General features: G+C 40.0%; 1 protein-coding gene across 1 annotated transcript in view; it reads left to right on the top strand.

The window, feature by feature from the left end:
* Positions 1–17,504, top strand: part of mad1l1 (mitotic arrest deficient 1 like 1) — an 84,981-nt gene extending 67,477 nt beyond the window's left edge. Inside the window, exon 18 of the mRNA XM_084714902.1 lies at positions 16,579–17,504. Coding sequence (XP_084571028.1) covers positions 16,579–16,728 — 150 coding nt within the window. The 3' untranslated portion in view covers positions 16,729–17,504. The remainder of the gene's footprint in view (positions 1–16,578) is intronic.
* The last annotated feature ends 5,570 nt before the right edge of the window (positions 17,505–23,074 follow it).

The raw sequence follows: 23,074 nt of genomic DNA, 5'->3' as shown, positions 1-23,074 counted from the left end.
CATCCATGAACACTGTGCCAGCTGTACTCATTTTGGGAAGATAATTCAACTCTTGCTGCAGCACTGTAGTATACCTATTTTTAGCTGAATCTGATCAAACAAGGTCACGATGCAGACTAAAGACCAATGCAGTTATAAAAGATATTGCTGAGCCATTGTTTGTGAGCTTGCGGATGAATGTGTGTGTGAACTGTACATTTATCTCAGATCTTTCCCTGTGCAAAATGAGTCTCGTGTTATTACTGAAATAACATTAAAGATCCATTATGTCTTGATCTCCATTTTATTATATTTTGGTTGTAGCCCTCTGAAATGTCTTTGCGTGTGTGTTCACATGCATGAGCTCTTGTTCATGTGTATAAAAAAGAGAGTAATAAAATGAATAATATACTAAAAAGGATAGATGAGTGGGTGTTTGGAAAAAGAAAGAAGGCTTGCTGGGACTGAATTTCACTTTGCTCACTGACTGAAACAAAACACTCACTGATGTATCGCTGATAGCTATGAAGATAAACATGAGCAAAGCACTAATAAACAGTAAACACAAAGGCTGATGGGAATACAAGAGTGAATAAATTAGCTGCGTTTTTCAGTGGATATGACTTTATGTACTTAAACCTTCAGAGAGAAATCTTGGAGTTGAAATCCCAGAGAACGAAGAGAATGTTGACTCTGATTTCTCCTGACAGTTTCCTGTCCTGCTTGCCCTCGGGGTGTGCAAGTGTGTGCGTGCGTGTCTGTGCGTGCACGTTGGTTGCGCGTGTGCTTGTTGGCGTCACTAGCTCCTCTGGTCGATGTTCTGAACATATGTCTGCTGTCTCCATGGTAACGTGATACATCAGAACCACACACAAGTCCACCTGAGGTCATGAATATTCCTGAGCGGCAGAACGTCTCTCCAGCACGCTGCAGACTCAAAGCACTTCACACGTTAATTCTGTCTTCATCACTCATTTGTTTTTGTTTGTTGTTTGTCACTTAACTCAGTCAGTAACATGATTTCATCTGCACGTTGAGAATTTAGGAAAAAAAGAAACGATGCACAAAAATATTTCTCAGTTCACACAAAAATAATTTGTTGCTACAATAACAAACAAATCACACATAAAAAAGGAAGGTTCACAAATGTATTTTGAATACACACACACAAATTTAGTGTAAAATCCACAAATATAATATTTAAAGTATTTACAATTTTCATCCAAAACATATTTTGATGTTGTTACTGTTACTACTGCATACGTGAAAAAGTTGTACAAACTCTTTGTGGCTCCAGAGCGAGGTGCATGATCTCTGATAAATTTCCTCAACTGATGTTGCTTGAATTTTGGGTGTGAAGCGGCGCAGTGACGGTGCCTGCAGAATAACGTTCTAGGGGGGAGACCTGTTTTGGTGGAACATTTGCACATTGAGACACAAGCCTTGGCATTAAAATAGCTAATTCATGGTAAAAGAAAAGGTAACAAGTTGTAGCTTTTTTAGGTTTGTATTTTTAGCGAACCAGGTGGTTATTTGCAGTTTTCAGCACATGGGTTTCTAGCTGAAACGTCATTTGTTGTAGTGACAGGGGACTTTTAAAAAATATAGCTAGTCGATGTGGCGCATGCTGCCTGAAAGAGGCGCCAAATCACAGGCAGTGCAGTACTCAAGTCATGGAGTATTCTTTCAAATTTTCACTTCGCTTTCCACTCATTAAGTAAAGATAAAAGAACTGCTGAGGGTGCACTTCAGTATCATATCTGCTGCAGTGTTTCATATAGTAAACATTCTCTGTGCTGCTGCTGTGCAGTAAAAGGTCATCTATCTTATGAGCTTCCTCTGAGTATTTGTGTTTGTTACCAAAACTTCATTAGTCACCTAATCTCATCACCCAAAAAAAACATTGCTTTGAGACGTAGTCAGGGTTTATAGAAAACTGTTCAAGTTGTCTTTATGTCAGGAAGGGCGCCCAGCGTAAAAAAAAACTTTGCCAAATCAAATATCATTGGTATTGACTGATTATCATTTAAATGTGTAAATGACAATGATTTTACCAAACATAATCTAAATCATATTTCTGCTGGATATAATTAAATAAAGTGAAGCTGTTGCTTCTTCCAGCTTTTTGATTTCCTTCCAAGACTTTTTTATATACACCAGTCAGTTGAAGAAAAGTTAAATTACAAATAAACTTGCCTAATTTTCCAAAAACAGTTTATCTCATATTTAACAAGGTGTAAACAATTTTTAATCCGTGATTTTCAGCTTTGCCAGCTGTAATGAAAACTGTCTCCATAACAGCTGTAGTGTTAATTCTGTGGTCTGGCTATACTGCAGAATAATACTATTATCTGTTGTGCTCTCACTAATGTAATCTTATTAAGACTTTGTTAATAATGTAACTTATAATTAAAATTGTGGTTCTTGTGATTTGTAAATGTTAGTCTTTTAAACTGCAGTTTTAATGTAAACATAGTTTCAGCCCTAACCGGCCTCATGGTGGTGCTAACAATGAACTCTCAGAGCTATAAACTGCATGAATGAGCCAGAGGAGTTTTTAATAAGCTGAAACAATGATACTGGAGTATTTTTAGAAGACAATATTTAAACTAAATGTTGATTGAGAACCAGTAAACCTGAGATATAAGACACGTTTATGTGTTGCATACTACAGATCAGTTGTATTTCTGTAGTCAATAATCTCTTTTTGCCTTAATATGTGTTAAGAGGGTTTCCAGGACCCTCTGTCCTTAGACACTTGACTGGGATAAGAAAAACTCCCCCAATAAAATCCTTGAACAGAGAAAAGGGAAGAAACTTAGAGCAACAGAAGATGGATCCTTCTCGCAGGATGGACAAGCATTAGATGTCATCTAGGTGCCCCAGCCAAATGCTCAGGGTGGAGGTCCCCGGTCACGCACCTACCACACTTAAGCCAGACATGGCCCTGATGTCCGTGGTAAGCAAGTGGTTTTGCTAAAGCTGTCTGTCCCCTGGGAAGATCAGAGGGAGGAGGCGCGAGAAAGGAAGAGAGAGAGCCAAGTATGCAGATCTGGAAGCTGAGTATCCGAGGAATGGGTGGAAGGCCAGCTGTGAGCCGGTTGAAGTGGGCTGCAGGAGCTTCGCAGTCGGTCTGTACACAGGTTCTGGGACTCTTGGGGATATGTGGGCTGCAAAGAAGAGTTGTTAGAAACATGTTAGGAGCTGCTGAAAAAGCTGAAAAATCTGGGCTTGATCACCACCGGCTGGGGTGCCTGGGGGAGGGTGTCTGATGTTAAAACTTGAAACACTTGATGACCTTGGGTTCACCACTGATGACGGGTCCATGTGTCACACACATATGTGTATCCAGTACCGCTTTTCGACACGTGTGCTGACTTGGCTTGACTCTGTTCGTGTTGGCAGATCAGCCAAGCACAGCAGGGATTTGCATCTCTGTTACAACAGGGCTGCTCTTGAAGGTGCGTCTTTTAGGTGAGGACAAGCTCAGCTCAAGTCAAGCAGCTGTAAAACGGTGGATAAACACCTGTATTTTCATACATTCTTCATAATAAAAGTCCACTTTAATTTTGATATTTTAATGCTTTTATTACGAATCAGCAAAATCAGAAAATGTTACAAAATGGTAAAAGTAAAAACAGTGCTGCTGAAGAGAAACTAAACAGAGTGGCTGTCATGAGTTGGCTGCCATTGGCGAGACATCACTGCTAAACTGCTTGGAGGTGGGTCAGGCCTGCATTGACCCCACTCCAGACACGGTCCATCTCAAGCCCTCTTGGCACAGGTCACAGGATAGAGCAGCCAAAAGTACCAATGGATAAGCAAAAAGTAGAAATAAAAAGTCACAATATATACAAAGCATCTGGCAACAAAATACAGATATATGTACCTTGTAAAACGTAAGAGAGGAGTATGGATTCAGGAGGACTTTGAGCAGGCAGGAGGATGTGGAATCAATGAATGAATAGTCAAACAAAGTCTGGATAAGGCTTCAGTGTGTGTGTATGTGAGGCAAAGGGAGGGATGCATTAGCTTAGCGATTCCAACAAGCTGCCTCGCAAGCCTGGCCAAAGCTACATCTGTAACAGTAAATACGTCCAGATAACAAACACAGTATCACTGCAAACTCACAGTTAATTTGGAAAAACTCGCCTGTTGCCGAGCTTCCAACAGCTAAATCTTGTTTACCAGCCCACTTTGTTTTGTTTTGAGTCCATCTGAAATGCATGCTGCATATGTTTTGTATTGAGTTCTGGCTGAAATTCTCACTGCATACAAATACCCTTTTTCTCGTCCTCGCTTTGAATGCATTGCTTGGAATTTTAATGGTGAAAAATCCAGCCCAATGGACTGGCTTCTTCTGTAATAGTCCCGGCTTTTGTTTAATACTACACAGAGGTCAGCGCACTGGCATTCTCTCAAGTCTAACTAGCTGATTAATGACCTGTCAATCACACATCAAAGGTGACACCCGGGGCAGAGCAGTGTTGCATATCTGGAGTCTTTTTTTTTTTTCTCCGTATGACAAAATGATTTTTCAACTGTTTGAAACATCTTAACCGAGACAAAAAATATGATAAAGTTAAGAACAAACAGGGAAGCAGTTATTGATGGCTTTTCTGTGAGCTGCACAGTTAACACCCATTGAGTTCTAAATGCAGGAATTGTGAGTTTCCTCCAGCTTTGAACTGCTCAGAGAATGAAGTTAAAGCAAAGATAAGAGAAATCCAAAATAAACAAAACAACAAAGAGTTCTTTGAACATCGAGGCACATGTTAAGTTTTAAGGTGTCTTGTATTGACAACTGTAACTAATTCCATGTTTTATGTATTTATGCTAGTGAGTTTCAGGTTGATCAGTGGTTCGGTTGGTGGTGGGTATCATCCTGCTCACCAAAGCGTTTTCTCTTAGATGTATGTAGTCATTAGTTATTTATTACTCAGATGCATGAACAACGCTTTAAAAACAGTAAACAAAAAGCTGATTAGAATATAAATATGGATAGAATTGCTGCTGATTTAATTATTTTTGGTGGGAGCTTTACCCCATCTTCTTCTTCTTTCTCGTCCTCTCCTCCTCTCTCTGACATCCTCCTCCTGACTGCAGAAAAATGCCAAAATCTGCATTTAAATTGAAAGCTATTCATCTGCATATTTTTGATTATTCAATTAATTTGCCTGCTGTTTTTTTCAGCCCCACCAATCAGCAGCTATGCCATGCAGCGGGCTTGTTTATTGTTGATGATGATGCTGCCATTGGTGGTGGGATAGTGGTGTGTGTGTGTGTGTTTATACTCTGCGTGTGTGTGGAGCAGAGATGGGCGAAGGAGGAATGTGAAAAGAGGCAAAGGTGCAAATGAGAGTTGAATAAAATGGAGCTGGAGAGAGACGTTCGCAGTGGAGGGAGGAGAGGGTAAGACAGAGAAGAAAAGTCCCCTCATTAGCGGTGGAGAGCGGAGACAGAGGTCAGCTGATCTGTGAACTGCATGTCATCACCTCAATATAGAGCCATCTGTCACAACCATGCATGCACACACAGGCTGAGGACTCAGTATAGTCGCAGAGTCGAGTGTGAAGCAGTATATCATGTCTGTAAGGCCGGTGAAGCTGTCTTTAAGTGTTTCATAAACAGCTCTGAGGATTGCAATATAAATTGTAGGGGAGTGATGATTGATCATTATCTTTTCAGTCACATTACATGTCTTGCCAATCACAGCTACACATAATAGAAACCGCTTATCAAATGGAAATGAGAATGCAGAGAGCTTTTCAAGGTGAAAACAAAAGGACTTTGGTTGCAGGACTCAATAAAATTCAATCAAGATTAGATAAAATTGGTTCAATAAAGGTTGTTATCCTGATGTTATTAATAAAGTAGCATTTAAAGGACAGATCCATTGTTTTTTTTGAGGTTCATATATCATTTTCTTGTAGTGTTCCATGTTCAAATCCAAGCATCCAAGTTATGGTGGAAGTACATATGTTTTAGCGTCAAAATGCTTTTCTCCAAAATCCTTCTAAAAATGTTTTCCCATATAGCAGGGCTATTCAATTAAAAACTCTATTGGGCCAGAATTTAAAACCAAGAAATTTACCTGGGCCAGACATTTGCAGTCACCGGTAAACAGCAGGTAATGGCACCACAATGTGATGTAATGAAAAACAAACAATGTTTATTCATTTTTTCCCTTTTAAGTTTGGTTACATCTGACACAGGCATAGCAAAAAGTGCCTAAAAAACAAAAGAGCTGTAATTCAACAGAACATGAGGAAGCAGCAATACATTTTTTTCCTCCTTTTGTAATAAAAAAAATAAACATTTTGGTAGCATCTGACACAGGCAAATCTCAAAGTGCACTTAACAGAATAAAAAAAAAAAAAATCAGTGGGCCACCATTTGAGTGGGCCTGGCATATAGACTGGTGTAGGTTTCTACATGATGACATTACTACATAGCCCCTCCTAGATCCTACATCACAGATTTTTGCTAAGGTCTGTGTGTTTGTTTCCATCTGAAAAACCTGGAGAAGAACACAGATGAAGTTGCCCTTATATCAGATCTGGTTACATTTGCATACAACAGTAATGCAATTGCAACCAAAACTGTGAATGCAGTAATAATTTGTTAATGTAATTAATTTGACGCCATAAGTTGACAACATTTCACCTGTGACTTGAGTCATATTTGTGATCAAAAGCACCTCACACTACAATTGGCAGACACAGGCCCCCTGACTTTGGATGAGCAAAGAACAACAGACGGGGGGTGAGAGAAAGACAGACAGACGAGTGCATTGATAGAAAAGAAACTGAGTGTTGATTTTTACTGTTAAGTTTACAACCAAGCAGTCTGATGTGTGTAGTTGTTTTGCAGCAATCTGGTGTTTTTTTGTGATGATATAATCAATGAAAACACAGTGGATCATGTGTATAATGGCAGTGTGCTTTAGCGTGGCACTTCTCAAATTAGACACTACAAACATAACACACACATCTGCCCGGCGTTCAGTGAAACAACCAGCGTATATAGGAAAGCATCACCAGTCAATCTTGAACTTATCAGAGACTGCTTTACTTTTAATCTTGCCGTAGTTGTATAAAGGTTATATTTTTGGTTTTTGATGCTTCTGTAAATGCATCATGTTGCAGACTTCTCAAAAGATAAGGCTGCTGTTATTACATTCATTCATTTCATATTGCAAACAAATCCTCTTAAAAGACCAAAATCAACAATGTTTTGACCCATTTAAATACTTTGTGACCTCCTCAGCCTGTCTGCATTCAGTCTCAAGGCCACTGATGACAAAATCTTAAAAAAAAAAAAAAAAACATAAATATAGGCTATACTTTGTTTTAAAGGAAAGGTAAATAATTTCACAAAATAGCTGCACAATGTAGGTTTAGCTAACTAAAAATATAGATGTATGGCACAGTGCTGATTTTCTGCTCTTGTTTTGTCTTGTTATGACAGTTTTTCAAAGATACGTACGTTTTTGACTTTTTATCAGACAAAATAAGACATTTGAAGATGGACAGAAGAAATTGTCATTTTTTTCTCACTTTTTTCCAGATGAATTGCTAAAATGATAAAAAATAGTTGTAGCCCTAATACTGGCTCTTCTCCGTGAGCCGTCTCATGTGCATGGACTCATTTCAAGGTCAGGAAAATATCAACGAGCAGCGTTGCCTCTAATCTTTGTGCTGGCAGTAGAACAGAGGCCTCACTCATTGGTTTCATGTGTTTCTGTCTAACTGTCTGAGGGCGTGGGTGTGCACCTTCACTTTGACCCCGTCTGCTGTGGGAGAGGAGCGTGATTGTCATTCAGGCGGCATGCAGCTCCATGGTTGGATGAGGTCACTATAAAGCCCCGCCCTGCATCTCAAGCCAGGAAGTATCGATTTCCTTTAATTGGATAGACAAATGAAAAGAGGGGATGAATGGCATAGCACTGCTCCTCTCCATTGTTGAGGTCTGTCCTTCTTAGGTTTTGTGTGCAAGTTTGTCTTGTTAGATCCTTACAGCTGATCTTTAGGAAACAAATAGAAGTTTTCCCTCCTCCTCCGCCTGGTTTCGTGCTGGGTGAGGTTGGTGTTGCCCAGTAGGAGGAACCTAGTGGTATCATTATTTACCGTAACCTCACCTTGCATATTTTTTTTTTCTGCGTCTCTCTCTGCTGAATGAGGGAAATCCAGTTGTTTTCAAATATAAACAGAACCTTGTTGTTTTCATAAAGGTCAGATATTGTTAAAAACACTTTTTGGTGAAGTGTGAATATGCAAATCAGCATTGATAAGGTCAGTATTTGAATAAAGCTGATTTAAAAGAAAAGCTCCCCTGACCTTTTATTAACTTCTTTTGAATTTTTCCCTGCGTAAGGAAGAAGAAACGTGAGCATAGATATAAAGTGTCCTGGTCACAGTTTGTTTTAAATCTGCCCTTTCCCTTATGATTCCACATTTTAGAAAAACCCTCTTACAATACGTGGTGTTTGATTTTAATAAAAAACTCTTAATGGGTTAGGGTAGTCCAGCCTGAGCGGTGGTAACAAGCAGAAATGACTCAAACACTCCAGCTGTACTCGATTGCAAGATGTTTTACCATACGTGAATAGAATCACATAATATTAGTGCCAAGTGCTTCATTAGGCAGATTAGCCAACGTAAGTACAGCTAAATTTACTGTCATCGAGGCAGCCAGGTAGTGGCCCTTGGTGGAGCATTACCAGTACAAGCATGCTAATTACATTAATTAATTTGTAAATCAATTATGCACTTATATTAGTGTAGCAACTGTCAATCAATTTAAGACCATTTTAATTTTTCTTCTACGGAATAACAGGTAGTGTAGCAGCCCGATCAACTTTAATTTAAGAGAGATTACCCAAAAAAAACAAATTAAAACACTATTTATTATTGCAGTGGTCAGACACAGAAACAGCACATTTACCTGTAATATACTGGTTTAAAAAAGATAAACTATCCATTGTTATAGACTTTTAACTGGAAATGTAAAACTATCTGGATGCAGGAAGAGAGAGAAAGCTGAATTTCAACATAATTACACACATCTTCACAAAATAACTCCTGGGATGCTTTCAAAATCTGATTATTTACATAGCTGATGTGAATGTGTGAGTGTCAAAGTGTAATTTCTCTTAAGTACAAGAAGTCCAGATTGCCAGTTATTCTTGACAAATAGCAGCATTCACATGATATTTTTCCTCTCACTAGAAGCTTATTATTAAAGCAGAAAGGTTGTGAGAGCTTCGTACAGATACAATCACGAGTGCTTGAAAGCTGAAGTTCACCTTGACAGTATGATATTTATGTACCGCAAAATTATAAAGCAATTGTGTGAAGCAGTCTTTATAACATTCACATCTATAATATTATTTTCAAATAGGCCATAATATAAAAAGGTGCAGTTAGTTGCATAATTTTACTGCCAATGTTTGTTCTCAGCTGAATAAAATTACATATTTGAAAGAAAAAAGTGTTGTCAGAACCAGAAATGTAGTCTGTGCTTTTTTAAATGAAGCGCCGGTTAAAAAAGTGATGAGCTGAGTCAAAACCTTCACCATGTGGGATGACTGTGTGAAGGTTTTGCACATCAAGTGTCACCAAATTGAGGTTGTTACGCTGTTGTTATGCTGCTCTCACTCACTCTCGTGTGAGGAAGACTGGCCTTGGTGGAAATGTCTGCGCATATAATTACTATTGCTTTATTTTTTAACACAGTCTGCAACCTTTACTGTCAAAAAAAAAAAGAAGACGACATTTTTGGCCAAAGAAAGAAAAGAAAATCTGTCTGGAGACACACCTGTTAAATTCAGATTTTTTTGTTTTGTTTCCTTCTTTCTTTTTTTCTTTTTTGAATTTGGCATCAATAGCTGGCCTGGAGAGACTCAGAATTAGCCACCGGCAAAATTTAGAGGAAAAGGTGCTGAGCTGTAGACTTAGGCTATGATCTACATTTTAGCTGATGAAATATTAACATTTTTTTTATTTTTTGGAGAATGTAAGATTCACTTTAGGCCTACAACACTGATAAAATAAAATGTTTAAAACTTACCATTATTTGTGGCGTATGTATTTTTTGTCAAAGCCACGGGGAGCCATGGGAGAGAGGCAAAAGAGCCTTTCCTGGCATTTTACTGGGTTAGACAGTATTGTAACTGTTTGTATAAAACAGCCAATGTAATAACAGGCCACGATAATAATTAAACACAAGTATAATCTGCAGCTTTGTCTACTACAAACGTAACACGTAATGTGAAAATGAAAAATGATCTGTGTGGTCTTTCTCTTCCTGACTATGTGACTCCACTCTGATTCTCCTCGGGCTGCAGTTCTGTTCCACTCAGGAGCAGCGAGACCTTGTTATAAAAATCGGTATTAGCAGTTGGGTCTGGTATTTCGCTTAATATTAAAGCAATTTGAAAAGTTTTACACTGGCCCAACTCTAAAGTTAGCCAATTAAAAGGAAGCAGGAGCAGATTTTTCTTCAGACATTGTGGCAGTGCAAACATTACCGCTTTTGTACGCAGCGGCCTCCAAAATAACACAATATGAAAGTTTTTTGTAGCTGCTTTAACTAACACAAAGCTAATGACATTCCCATCAGCCTTAGTTGTACTTTGTGTTGAGTCCTAATTAGGAAACGTTAGTGTCACAGTCAAAGCAGTAGTGTCATGGCATTGTCAGTGTGAGCATGTTAGCATGCTGACGCTAGCATTGAGCTCACGGCGCCGCTGTGCCTAAGTACAGTCTCACAGAGCCGTCGGCATGAAACTGAAAGACAAATTGACAGTAAAGCTGCCTATCTCACCTCAGCGCTTTACAGCGCTTGCAACCCTGCAGCTGTACTTTCATACATGCAAGGCCTCAGTCATGAGCTAGTGTTGCTTGTTTTTGACACACAAACAGCTAATTAAGTACAGATAAATCATTCTGAAGCACCGACTCTTTATTTGAATATTAATTTCCTAGAAAGCCTTCGGTGACTTTAAATGTAGAGCTTTATTTTGTTGTTGCTGAAACAGCTGTAAGACCAGTATTTTGACAAGTCGTTTGTGATAAATAGAACAGAAGTATTTCATTTGAAAATCCAGTGTGTGTATTTGTCGGTCACTGTTAAAACTCTGTGTAGGCAGCCAGTGATACAAAAGAAGAACACAGACCCGGTGCAGATCCTTGCCTTTGTTGGTTGATTATTCGTTAATCTGTTGGTAATGCCTCTCGGCTCCCGTCGGGGGATCGTGCTCCTCTCCCTCGCTCAATACAGACGAGTGAAGGTGAGAGCTGCTTATTGTTGTCTTCCTCCATCCTCCTCCTTTACTATTCTGTTTTATTTAAGATAATTATCGCAATTACACGTTGTGTACACTTGTTGCAATTACACGTTGTTGTCACTGTGTTACTGTGCAGACGCCACGTAAGCTAGCAGCGGGAGACCCTGTGGTTTCGCCATTGTTTAGATTTAAGCCACATGCTTTATTCATACTTTAAGCTGTCCTTAACACCGTAAAAACCTGGAAGTTCATTCAACCGTAGGAATAAGTTAAAAAGGTTAAAAAAAAATAGGGATGGATAGCGATCCAGTGATTTTGGCCGATACCGAGTATCATATCAGCTCATCCGTATTAAAAATGTAATATTAAGAATGTAAATGGCTGAAACTGTATTTCATATTTTGATGTCATGTAATAGCTGAGTTTAAAAGATAATTAAAATGATTTAGTTAAAAAGATGCTTCGAGCTTTGCAAAAAAATATCGTACTGTTTATTTTGATTGTATTGTTAGGTGACTCAGTACAGACGAGTGAAGGTGGGAGCTGTGTGTTGTTTTCCTCCTCCATCCTTCTCTCTTACTATTCCCCTTCTTTATTTAAGGGCATAACATATTCAGTCAAAATGGTGAATCTCCTTGTATTAATGGATTCTCCCTCTTCTGCTCACCTCGTTGGCTTTACACCAACATTCCTTCACTATCTTCAGACCCAGAGCGCCACCGCTTCAGTTTTGTGTTTATAACCTTTTGTAATCTGTGTAAATCTATATAACCTTTGCTCAGCCACCTGTGTGTGTGTGTGTGTGTGTGTTGTGCATGCACATGTAGTCACTCGAAATCCAAATGTTATGCGGGGACAGCGGTGTTTCTTCAGACAACGAGGTTGTTATCTTAGTTTTTCCGACTGTGCGAGGTCTCACCGTCCTCAGCTCCCATAGGCCTCCATCAACTCGTCCTCCGTCTCACACACATACACCCACACGTACACGAAGTCTGTTCTGAGGACAAACTTTGGCAGAAGGTGTTTCAGACATTGCGATCTCCATGGTAACTGCTCGCAGTGTTGTTCTTTGATGTATGTGTTCCATGTTCCCAGAGCCCCAGCAGTTTCTCGGGCCGTGCGCACACACGTGTTTGTGTGCGCGCCTGGGATGAGAGTTGCAGCCTGAGGATATGGCATAGCTTTCAGACAGCCGCGCAGGGAGAGAAAACACCAGGGAGCGTCAGGGAAATAAAGCAGCAGAGTGAGGCAGTTAGACAGAGCGGTGGACAGTAGTCATGAAAGAGCTGGTGTGATTAGAAAAGCCTTTAGGTGGCCTCGCTGCAGTGTCCAGGCCTGCGTAATAAAGATTGATTTGGAATGAAATCAAGACCGCATAGAAGAGAGTAATGCTTGAGGTGACCACAGCCGTGTGGTCGTGAAGGGTCCTTTATATAAAATGTTTACAGATGCCTCTCCGCTAATTGGAAGCAAGCGTTTCCTGTGGCCATGTTTTAGGTTAGCTTAATAATGTATCTGTGTGAGATGGTTCTGCGTTTGAAGGGTTTTGTTTACCACTGTGTCAAGTCGTGTGCTTACGTTCCAGAGACACGCTGAGAAAGTCACTCCCAAAGTCACACTAGTCATAGTCAAACTTCAATTATTGGAGATGCTTTGAATTATAGGACTTAGAGTCTCTGTCACTTCCCCTTAAAAACATTTCTTTTCCTTGTTTGAGAATGTTTTTCACCACTTCACCGTCTATTCATACAACAAACTCAGAGGGAGCAACTTCTGTTTCAGTAAAAACATATTTTATGTGCGGCAACTTTTTCTTATAATGACCCAATTAAAGACAGAAGTAGACGTTTAATCTTGAAAAATAGCGCCGTGGCCGGGTGTCACGGTGGCCTAGTAAGTCTAAGACACCGCAACGAATCCGGATGGAGACCTTTGTTGCATGTCATCCTCCCTCTCTTCCTAATTTCCTGTCTACAGCCTCTTATATCTAAAAAGGACAATTTCCAATAAGTTTTAAGGAAAAATGAAAAGAATAATGCCACTGGTCGTATAACTTGTTTGTCCCTGTGTCCATAGAGCTTTTTTTTTCTGGAAGATAAGAGCTGGCAGGCGCTGAGGAGGACTGGAATAAAGTGTATGTGCGGTGAGAGAGAAAGAAAAACACTGCCCATGGGTTTGACATTATGATTGACATTAGCTAGGACGCTAACTTAATGTTATGTTAACAGAAGGTTGATTACACGGCTTACCGCAAGCTTTCAGTGCATAGGGTGAAAAAAGGACAACACTCACCAGCAACATTCGGTGTCTGACTGAAGCTATCGTAACAGAGACAGAGAAGCCCATTTGTGGGAGCAGATCAGTCTGACAGGCAGAGAACAAGCTTCTCCTCCATTTTCTTGGTTACCAGGGTGACAAGTCCCCATCTAATACATGTTGGTCGCCTGAAAAAAAACAACAGTGATGACACCACCACCTTCCTGAAAAGTTCAGAAGATTTTAAAACAGAAGTGCTGAGTCATAAAATGACGATGATCTGTCATCAGAAATTATGGAAACATGCTAAGTTGAAAAAACGACCTCTTTGACTACAACACTACAGTCAGTGTGTTCTCCTCTTTCTGAAATTTCCACTCCGGTGTGAATGTCTGTTAATGTCTTGGCCTTTGTGATTCCACCCACTTCTCATTTCACTTTTATTCACTTTACATGGAGATAAAATTTATACTGAATCATACTGATCTCCAAAGTGTGTATTTTCAGAGCAGTGGGCTTTTGCTCTCAGTAAAACAGGCTTTGCTTTATATAGACAGACAGAAAATTATAAAAAGCTGATCAACTTACCATGTTGTTGCCATCATTTTCAAAATATCTCAAAGTTCTCCTCTTGCTCTTGTGCAGGCTCAGTGTCCCGTGTGTGTCCCCCCAGCCTGTGTGGAGAAACGGCTTGCCCCAATATTTCAGTTTTGGACTGCAGTAACCATTTTTGAACACTAGGGTACTAGGGTATATATTTCACCTTTAAATCCAATAATAGCTCCAATATGCTCCCTTTACATGTACAAAAACGGCATTCAGACTCTGAGTTCCCCAGACAAAATTTCTAGACCTCTGAAAGTTTATGATATTGTGGTATTTGAATTTATCTCATTAGTGGTGGCATTGCCCACAAAGGGCATGAAGTTGGTATGAAGTTTTTCTTACTGTGGTGACAAAGCAACATGTTCCCTCAAGATGGCGGTTTACTGCGACTGCTTTAATAATTACCTTTTATTGGACTTTATCGAAGCATCCTGTCATAAGCGTAGTGAAGCTCCTTTGAGGAACAGAGCAGTGCGTAAGTGGCTGAGTGACGTTGCTGCTCATTGCGTAGCAGAAACTTAGCAGTAAGTTGTCTGTCTGGCAGTAAGGTACAGTGCGTGTCACGGTGTGTTAGTTGTCGGTGACGTTGCAGCTTCTTAAAATCAAGAAAAGTCTCATCTGTTGTTGCCCAGCTGCTGGAAACATGACAGGGGTTTGCCCCAAAGTAAGCTGAACAGGAAGGGCTAATGCTAAGCTGTTGCTAACGCTTGTGTTGTACCTTAACAACTTTGGCTCTGGAACCGCACTGTCTTTTTGGAGACTGTTCATATAGCTGTCTTAAAAACAGTTTCTGGTGTTAGCATGTTGTAAGTTAATGGCAATCCCAAACCTCAGGATGCTTGGGTTGAGTCTGTTGACCAATCAGAGGGTGAGATTGGACTTGTAGTGATGATAGTAATGACCTCAACCCTGCGGTGGGGATCGCATGTCCACAGTACTGGTATTATGCAGTTATCGTCACAGCCAAACACCCACATCAGAGTGAATGTAACACTTCCTTATGGTAAAGGGTGGAAGTTGAAGGCAGTGTCACAGATCTGATTTTTGTTTTGAGCGCAGAAATTACTTGTTGTTTCTGAAAAAAAATGGAGCTTCTGTTGCAATAAAAATTATAGATTGGAACCACAGTCAATTGATACTATAATAAAGTGGCTGTACAAACAATTTTCTCCTGAAAAAAGCAGATTTAGTGTAACAATAATGTGCTCTGTCAGATAAAACAGAATGAATCAAGTTGATATTTAATTGACATTTTGCCAGATGAGCCAGATTTATTCCTCTGAAGTGAAGATGAACATGAAATTTTCACTTCTAAAAACCAATCAACCGTAAAACTTCTCTCAGCAGCATGTTCGCTTGTAGTCAGGTTTGACTGTGAGCTAATGCCAGCCTCATATTTGCACATTTGGCTAAAGAACAACATGGAAACAGCAAGTCATCCTGTCTGTGTCTCTCAAGCACTCTCCATACAGCGTTTAGCCTCGGTTTAGCATTGTGCAGTCAGCTAGCAAATGTCATTAGTTCAGTTATCCTCCCCTCCTCTCACCCATTAGAGATTTGTGGCTGTTCACACAAAAGTGAACAGCTGAGTTCACCTCATCCTGTTGTGTGTGAGGAAGCACACTAATTGGTTTATCAAGTAGGATTTACTTTTATTTATTTATTTATTTGCATCAGCTGCACAACTCTCCAGTGTCCTCCTGCTAAAGTCTATTCAGTTTTCAAATAATAAGGCAGAGCTCAAGTCAAATCATGTTTTTTTTTTTTTTTTGGAAGTTATTTAGCTCCAAATCACTCTTGGAGGGGTGAACATTTACTGAGTTGGACCGAAAAAATTGTCCATGTGGGAAATAATGTAGCGAACTATCAAATCTTTCTCTCTTAATCTTCTCCCATTCATTCTTTTTTGTCTTCTGGTAAGTATTTTCCCTCCGCCATCTGTTTTACGAGCCTCCTCATGACACTCGTCAAATGAAGATCTGTGTCTCTTACGCGCACTGACACAGGACACTTCTCAGACATCTCGATATCTTCCCGGCGTGTGCTCCTCGCTACCTTCCTCCCCTCCCCACGATGCTTTAATTACTTTATCCCTCGTTTCTCTCCTCATCCCTTTCTCCTTCACTCCATCGCCCCGAGCTGCTCCTCATTCCTTTTAATTAATCCACACAGATTTAGACACCTTCACCCTGCTGTGAATGCGTCCACACACACACACGCACGCACACACACACTCCCATAACACACTTGACAATCCCCTGTAGACAATAACAACTTTAAGTGATCCAGCTTCACTTTGAAAGTTTTTCTCTGGAGATGGATGTGGAGGAAAACCCAGGTCTTATTGTTTGATAGTGTGTATTGTCTTTTAAAGTCTCTCTCTGTGTGTGTGTGTGTGTGTGTGTGTGTGTGTGTGTGTGTGTGTGTGTGTGTGTGTGCGCTCACAGGGCTCCAATGGAAGCATGCAGCTCATGGAAACCGAGTTCTCCAAAACGCTGGGAGAGATGGTGGCCCTTCATCTGCACCACCAGAAGAGCATCCCGGCGTTCCTCTCCGCTGTGACCCTCGACCTCTTCAGCCGACAAACCACAATCTGAAGTAACCTGACACCACCTCAAACACAGGGCCGTAACATTTAAGATATTTTTCGCTGTGATTTTTTTTCCTCCCTCTCTCTTTTGCCTGCCTTTTTCCCCGTCTCATACGATATTCACAGAGTGTTCAAAATGTGCTGGTATTGCTCAACAACTCTGACATATGAATAGTGCAGTCAGTGCTGTGTGGTGGAGGATGAACACCTTGTTTGATGGGAACTTACACTCAAACGGCTAAGAAAGCAACTTGGTTTCCCTATTTGTACGCTGAATATTTCATCAATGAAACATTTTTCCTTAACAGAACAAAGCTGTCATGCGAATGACACACAAACGACACTGATACAGAGGAGAGTTTGAAATGCACTTCCCACTGAGGCTAATACACGTTGCGTGGAGCGAAAGAAATGTTTGTGTGGTTCTGTGGATCTGCGGTAGATGTGTGTGTGTTTTTTTTTTTTAATGGTCTTTACCTAGGCTGAGTCTTTGCTGACTCTTTTCATGCTGCTTTTGTGTCCTCTCTCTTGGGGCTTTGTATAAAGGCAGATGTTTTGTGGTTACAACTATAGTCCAAGCCACAGATGGTGTCAAAGGAATCATTTGAATACAAGATGTTTTGATTTGATTATTTTTTTTCTCTTTCTTATTCTTGTCATAGGATATATATCAAAATCTGTAGTTGGTTTTCATTAGTATTTACTTTAGTTATTCTGTACATATAGTTTTATTATTTTAATTAGTGATCATGTGCTTGAATCGAGGATAAAGTCTGAACTGAAGTTTCCTGCAGTTGTTTCTCTCTTTTCCTTTACATTAGAAGGGAAAATACAGAGACAAGAGTCGACATTGTCTCATTCAGAATTCTGTCTGGGAGGTTCAAGGTTATCTTTATTGTCCCACTAGGGGATGTCTCCTATGCAGCAAGGTTCACAAAATGACAGAATACAAAAGGACAACATAAACAATAAATAGTATAAACTAGTGCAGGATAATGGAAATACAAATGGAAGCACAAACATGTAATAATGCACATCTTCAAGTGTGGAAATCTACACTTTGCACTTGAGTTCAATATGTGATGTGTAATAACCTCATCAAATTCAAAATACACAGAGTATAGGAGAAACAGGCATTACTTTTACTTAAACGTGGAGAATTTGAAAGCAAGGTTTCTGTGAGTTCTTAAAAAGTTTAAAATGTGCTAATCTGAACTTAAAGCTATTAAAAGTCTTAAAATGTCTTAAACGTATTGGATTATAGAGTTAACAATATAAGTTAAAATTTAAAATTTTATTAATCATGCTTTAACAGCTAAAAAAAGGAAACTGAACATGGAACCAATAAGCACTAATGCAAAATGCACCTCAGTCTTAGTTTATCTGAACACACCCTGCTAGTGTGTCACGATGTGTTTGAGGGGCTAACGTAGCATCTTTGAAGCCCAAGTCATTCTGGGACTCTGATTTTTCTTCAGATCTTTGCTACTTTTTTTTTGCCAACATGAACATGAAACAGGTCTTAAATTTTATTCATAATAGTCTTAAAAAGGTCTTAAAAGTTTAACTTGTTGAAGCCTGTAGAGACCCTGGTGTACGTGTGTCTCTATGCCCCGTTGATCTCAGTAAGACACTCAGGTATTAGATAGAAAAGTCATGGAGGAAGGCAAGTCTTATGTTGCACAAATGAGGTGTTACTTCTCATTACCTTGAACTGCTTTTTTCACAGCTTTATCACAGGGTTTTCTACCACACACACATTTGTTCTTTCCTCCTCCTCTCCTGATTCATATACATTGTTAGACATTAGAATGTCATAAAGTAAAGATTGGACTACAAAAACACACACACACACATGCAGATCACAAGCAGTGTTGGATAAAGTCACATTTAAAAGTAACTTGTTACATTACAAGATTACTGCCATTTAAAAATACCTTGTTACTTAACTGCATTACCAGCATTAGCAAATAATTAAAACCCCTTTGCGATTTCTTGCTCATGTTGGTTATATTGTCCAGAAGGTGTGAAGCCAACTGTTCGTCTGCCTTTGAATAAATTGAGTCTGCTGAGATTGTATACCCTCATCTACAGCCCATAGTCTGTAACTCTGCACACTAATAACAGGAATGAAAGACACAACATCACCTTTACTGCTCTTTATTAATAATTATGTTTGATTACAGAAAATCCAGAGGGTACCAGGGCTCAATGCATATAGTATAAAAATTCATAACACGTCTGTCGTTTCAAGCGCAATGAAAAAAGTACATTTATTTGAAGTACATGAAAGTAAAACAGAACCTGTGGGCACCTGACAGGTGACACCTGTGCAGCTTTTTCTGGCTGCCAACTATCTGACAGTGAACAGAGGAATATTACACAGCTGCCTCTATGAAAACAATAAAGTAAAGTGGGCTTCTATAGTCTACAGTACACCATGTTTCAACATGCAGTGAACCAGTTAGTTTCACAAAGCACATGCATGCAAACTCTTGAAGTGCACATGTTGTTCAACTCGCGTAGACTCACCAAACCAATGATCTCTGTAGTTTACTCTTTTATAATTTCAAAACGTATGTCTGATAGTTCCTTCCTCTGACAAGACTTCCATGGCTATAAAAGCCTCTCTACAGGCGCACAAGTCTCAATGGTGTTTAAGTATTAACTAGAAGAGAGATTTCATCATGGGGAATTTGTGCAGTACATCCATCTTGAAACTGGACTCGAGATACTCACCGTGAGATACTTGCGGTGTCTACCATGACTGTCTCAGATGTAGAGCTGCAACTAATGATTATTTTTATTATCCTTTAATCTGTCAAACATTTTCCTGAATAATCAGTTAGTTGTTTGGTTTATAAAATATCAGAAACTGGTGAAAAATGTTGATCAGTTCCAAGATGATGTCCTCAAATGTCTTGTTTTGTCCACAACCTCAAAAATATTCAGTTAACTGTCATATAAATGTAAAGAAACCATAAAATATTCACATTTAAAAAGCTGGAATCTTCTTCAGAAATTACTCATCAGTTATCAAAACAGTTTGCAATTAATTTAATAATTGATTTATAATCTATCAATCTCTAGACACGATTTGAGATACTCTATGATTTAAGTGTCCACCGAGACTGTAGACTGTCTGTCCTCTGTCATAAATGCAAAAAAATCACCCTCGGAGTCTCCTCCTTTCAGAAATACAGGAAAATTGTAACAGTAATAGATTGCATATTTGAAAATGTAACTAAATAATTGAGTATTGAATTGCAAAACATGTTGCATCACTTGTTACAATGATAAAGTAATCTGAAAAAGGTCCTCTAACGTGTTACTTTGTGTCACATAACCCCCAACACTAATCACCAGGGATGCTTTAATGTGTGACATGTAAGCATTTCGTGAAACTGACTTAAAAAAAAAAGATTACATGCTGTTGTAACCTTTGTGATTCAAACAGATGTCTTCGGATATGACTTTGATTTTGATCCACCGTGAACTATTCCTGTTATGAATTTAGTTAATGATTGTGTGTCTGTGCGAGTAAAAACACGAGATAAGACAAGGGAATTTTCTGGGCAGCAATAAAGAGAAATGGCAGAAGTACACATGGAGTGAAGAGGAAGCAAGGGAGCAATCCAATAAAACTGAGAAACAAAAGGAAGCGAACTGAGAATAAATGCACTTATCACAGCAACAATATAAGAACTCCAGCTGGTGCGGCCATATGTCTCACGAGAAAACATATTCTCCTGTACAGTACATGCCACATACTGTCCTTGTTTTTCTTCTTCTTTTTTTTTTTTCCACACCCTCATTCATTTTCGCAACACAGCACATCTTCTGCACACCCCGCAGCTCTCACCTAGAGGTAATATTGTAGAGGGTTTCGTATATGCTGTGCAGCACTCGAGCAGGCGGCGCTCTCCTTCAGCTGTATGTGATGTGCTGTGGCTATATATCTGTTCTTTCTGTGTCTGTTTTAAATTTGAAAATCAAATGTAATCAATAAAGCTTGTTTGTGACTGACTATTGTACGTTTGACTTGACTTGAAAGAATATATCTTTTGCAGCAGCATACAACTGCAGTAACTCACCTGCTGTACCTCAAGTCACGGCAAGACCATATCCAGAAGATTCAGTGACAGTTCTCACCACCTTGTTGTTGCATGTCCCCGTGACCCTGGGTGTTGTGTTGTCAGGTATAGCAGCTCCAGTAGGTTCTCCAAAGGCTATTAAATCCCATGTGAGAGGCCAGGCTAAGTGTGACAATAATAATAATTTCTGTGCACTGGCGCCATGGTAACCAAGCACTACACAAGCCCCACAAACTGACACATGGACAACACTGCCTCACCACCCTCCCAAACGGTCACCAATGAACGTACCTTCAGAGACTCTCTCGGTCCAAAGCACTTTCTACTCGCTTCACTTCCAACAACCTGACGCTGAAGGCAAAAAAAATACCACCCTGTTGCAGATTGAGAAGACGGAGTTGATTCTGCATTGAGTTAATTGGCCACCATCCTCTAACTGTTATGACTCAAACATGTGTCTACAAGTCCGGTAAAGCTGCCAGACGGAGCATCTTTGTTTCAGGTCATAGTGGTGTTTGACACTTGAGACAGCAGAGTGGACACTTCAGTTTCAGAGCAAAGAGAAGTGATTGATTTTGAGAGTTATTTTTTTTTTAACCATTCAAATTTTGGCTGGGTGGTTAACAACAGGTCACCGTGCTGAAAGAGAACACATTTGTTATCACTTTACAGAAACTTATTTACCAGACCGACCAGACTCCAATGATCACCTTAGTGGTCATCAAATAGCAACAAAGTAACTAGTGGAACTAATAATTAGCGTTTTTTGAAACATTGTGCGCTGTGGTAATCACTTTTGTGATACCTGACTTGCCTCAGCGTTCATTTTTTTGTGCAACAACCAAATAGGCCCCGGAGGAGGGCAGCCCTCTTAGCTGCCATGCAAGCAAGATGCTGTCAGCTCTTCGCATGATACTCTGGCTTGATGTGCCTTTGAAAAACAACCCTATTTTATCCACCTTGCTCTCAAACTTGCAGCAGACTGCACAATACGTCGCTGGAGTTTCGCTTACATCCTCACCCACAACACCACCCAAGTAACTGAAGGAAATGCTTCCTTGTGCTCATAAACTTTGTCTTTACCTGCTGCCATTTTCTCACAAGTGCCTGATCGGTACATGTGCAACTCTCAGCAGAGATGAGGAGAAAGTGAGATGGCTCAATAGCCACTTCAGCCATCAGCACAGGAAAGAATTGTGTATTTAATTCTTTTTTTTTTTCTTAACCATTGGCAAGTAGGTTGCTTGTTGTGGTATTTTATTTGACCCAGGCAACTGGGCAGTCTTTATTGTTGAACTGTGCCCTCTTTTGTTTGAATGAGGCCACTCTGTCGATGCAGTAGAAGTAGGAACACCGAGGGCTTCAAAAAACAAGACATGCAGGGTTTTTCAGCACTCTGAAGCTGGCTCAGCTTTTGCTGCAGCGCAGTGCGTTATCATCTGGCAAATCGCTGCCAATGAAACACATGAAAGTTCACATTCCTGGTACCTCACGATAAAATAGTTGCCACCGCAATAACTTACCAGGGCAGTAAAATCCTTCTTCGTAACATCCTAAACCACTGTGCCGTGGTTTAGCGTCCGATAAACTTTTAAACTCACGGCTCTGTTACTCTGACAGGTCTTCCTGCATTATATTTCTCTTTCTCAGCAGTACCTGAAGCACACCTCCTCTAGCGCAGCCTGCTGTTTTCTGTCTGAACGCCCACAAAGTGTGATTCAAAGACCTGTGTCTGCCTGGACTAGAATACCACAGGGACCTCCTGGGAGTGAAGCTTGTAGGCGAGTGTCTGGTGGCTGCAGCCTGTTCCTATTTGCCTGCTCAGCCGCAATCTGAGGAAGTAACATGGGGCAACCACCCACAAAAGCTGTACAAGTACACAGGTCAAGCGCATTTCCAGTTTGGCGGTAGGGACGTTTTTATGCTAAACACCATAAACTGGCTCTTGAGAAGTGTAATCTGACCTCTTTGTCACTACAGTGGAAGGAACCACAGCTTATGGAAGGTGGAGACTGGCCAACTAGATATAATAAACATCACATCTACTCATAGCACCTGTTCTGGAATCAAACTCCCTGACAGGCTGGACTTTCTCTTTCTGGAGTTGTTCAGGGTGAAAGCTGTTGGCAGACTGAGATCGCTGGCGTTTGTCTCTGTAGCAATAACACAGATCCTGACCCCAGCGGTGAGGGAAGCTGTCCAGCAGAGGTTGCATTAGACCTTTGTTGTCCATCATTTTGACAGACAGGGTAAAATAAT

Source organism: Lutjanus erythropterus, chromosome 3, assembly GCF_056507025.1.
Source record: "Lutjanus erythropterus isolate fLutEry1 chromosome 3, fLutEry1.hap2, whole genome shotgun sequence".
In the NCBI taxonomy this organism is placed as follows: Eukaryota; Metazoa; Chordata; class Actinopteri; order Lutjaniformes; family Lutjanidae; genus Lutjanus; species Lutjanus erythropterus.
Note: the sequence above shows the minus strand (reverse complement) of the source record. Positions and strands in the feature narration are given on the sequence as shown.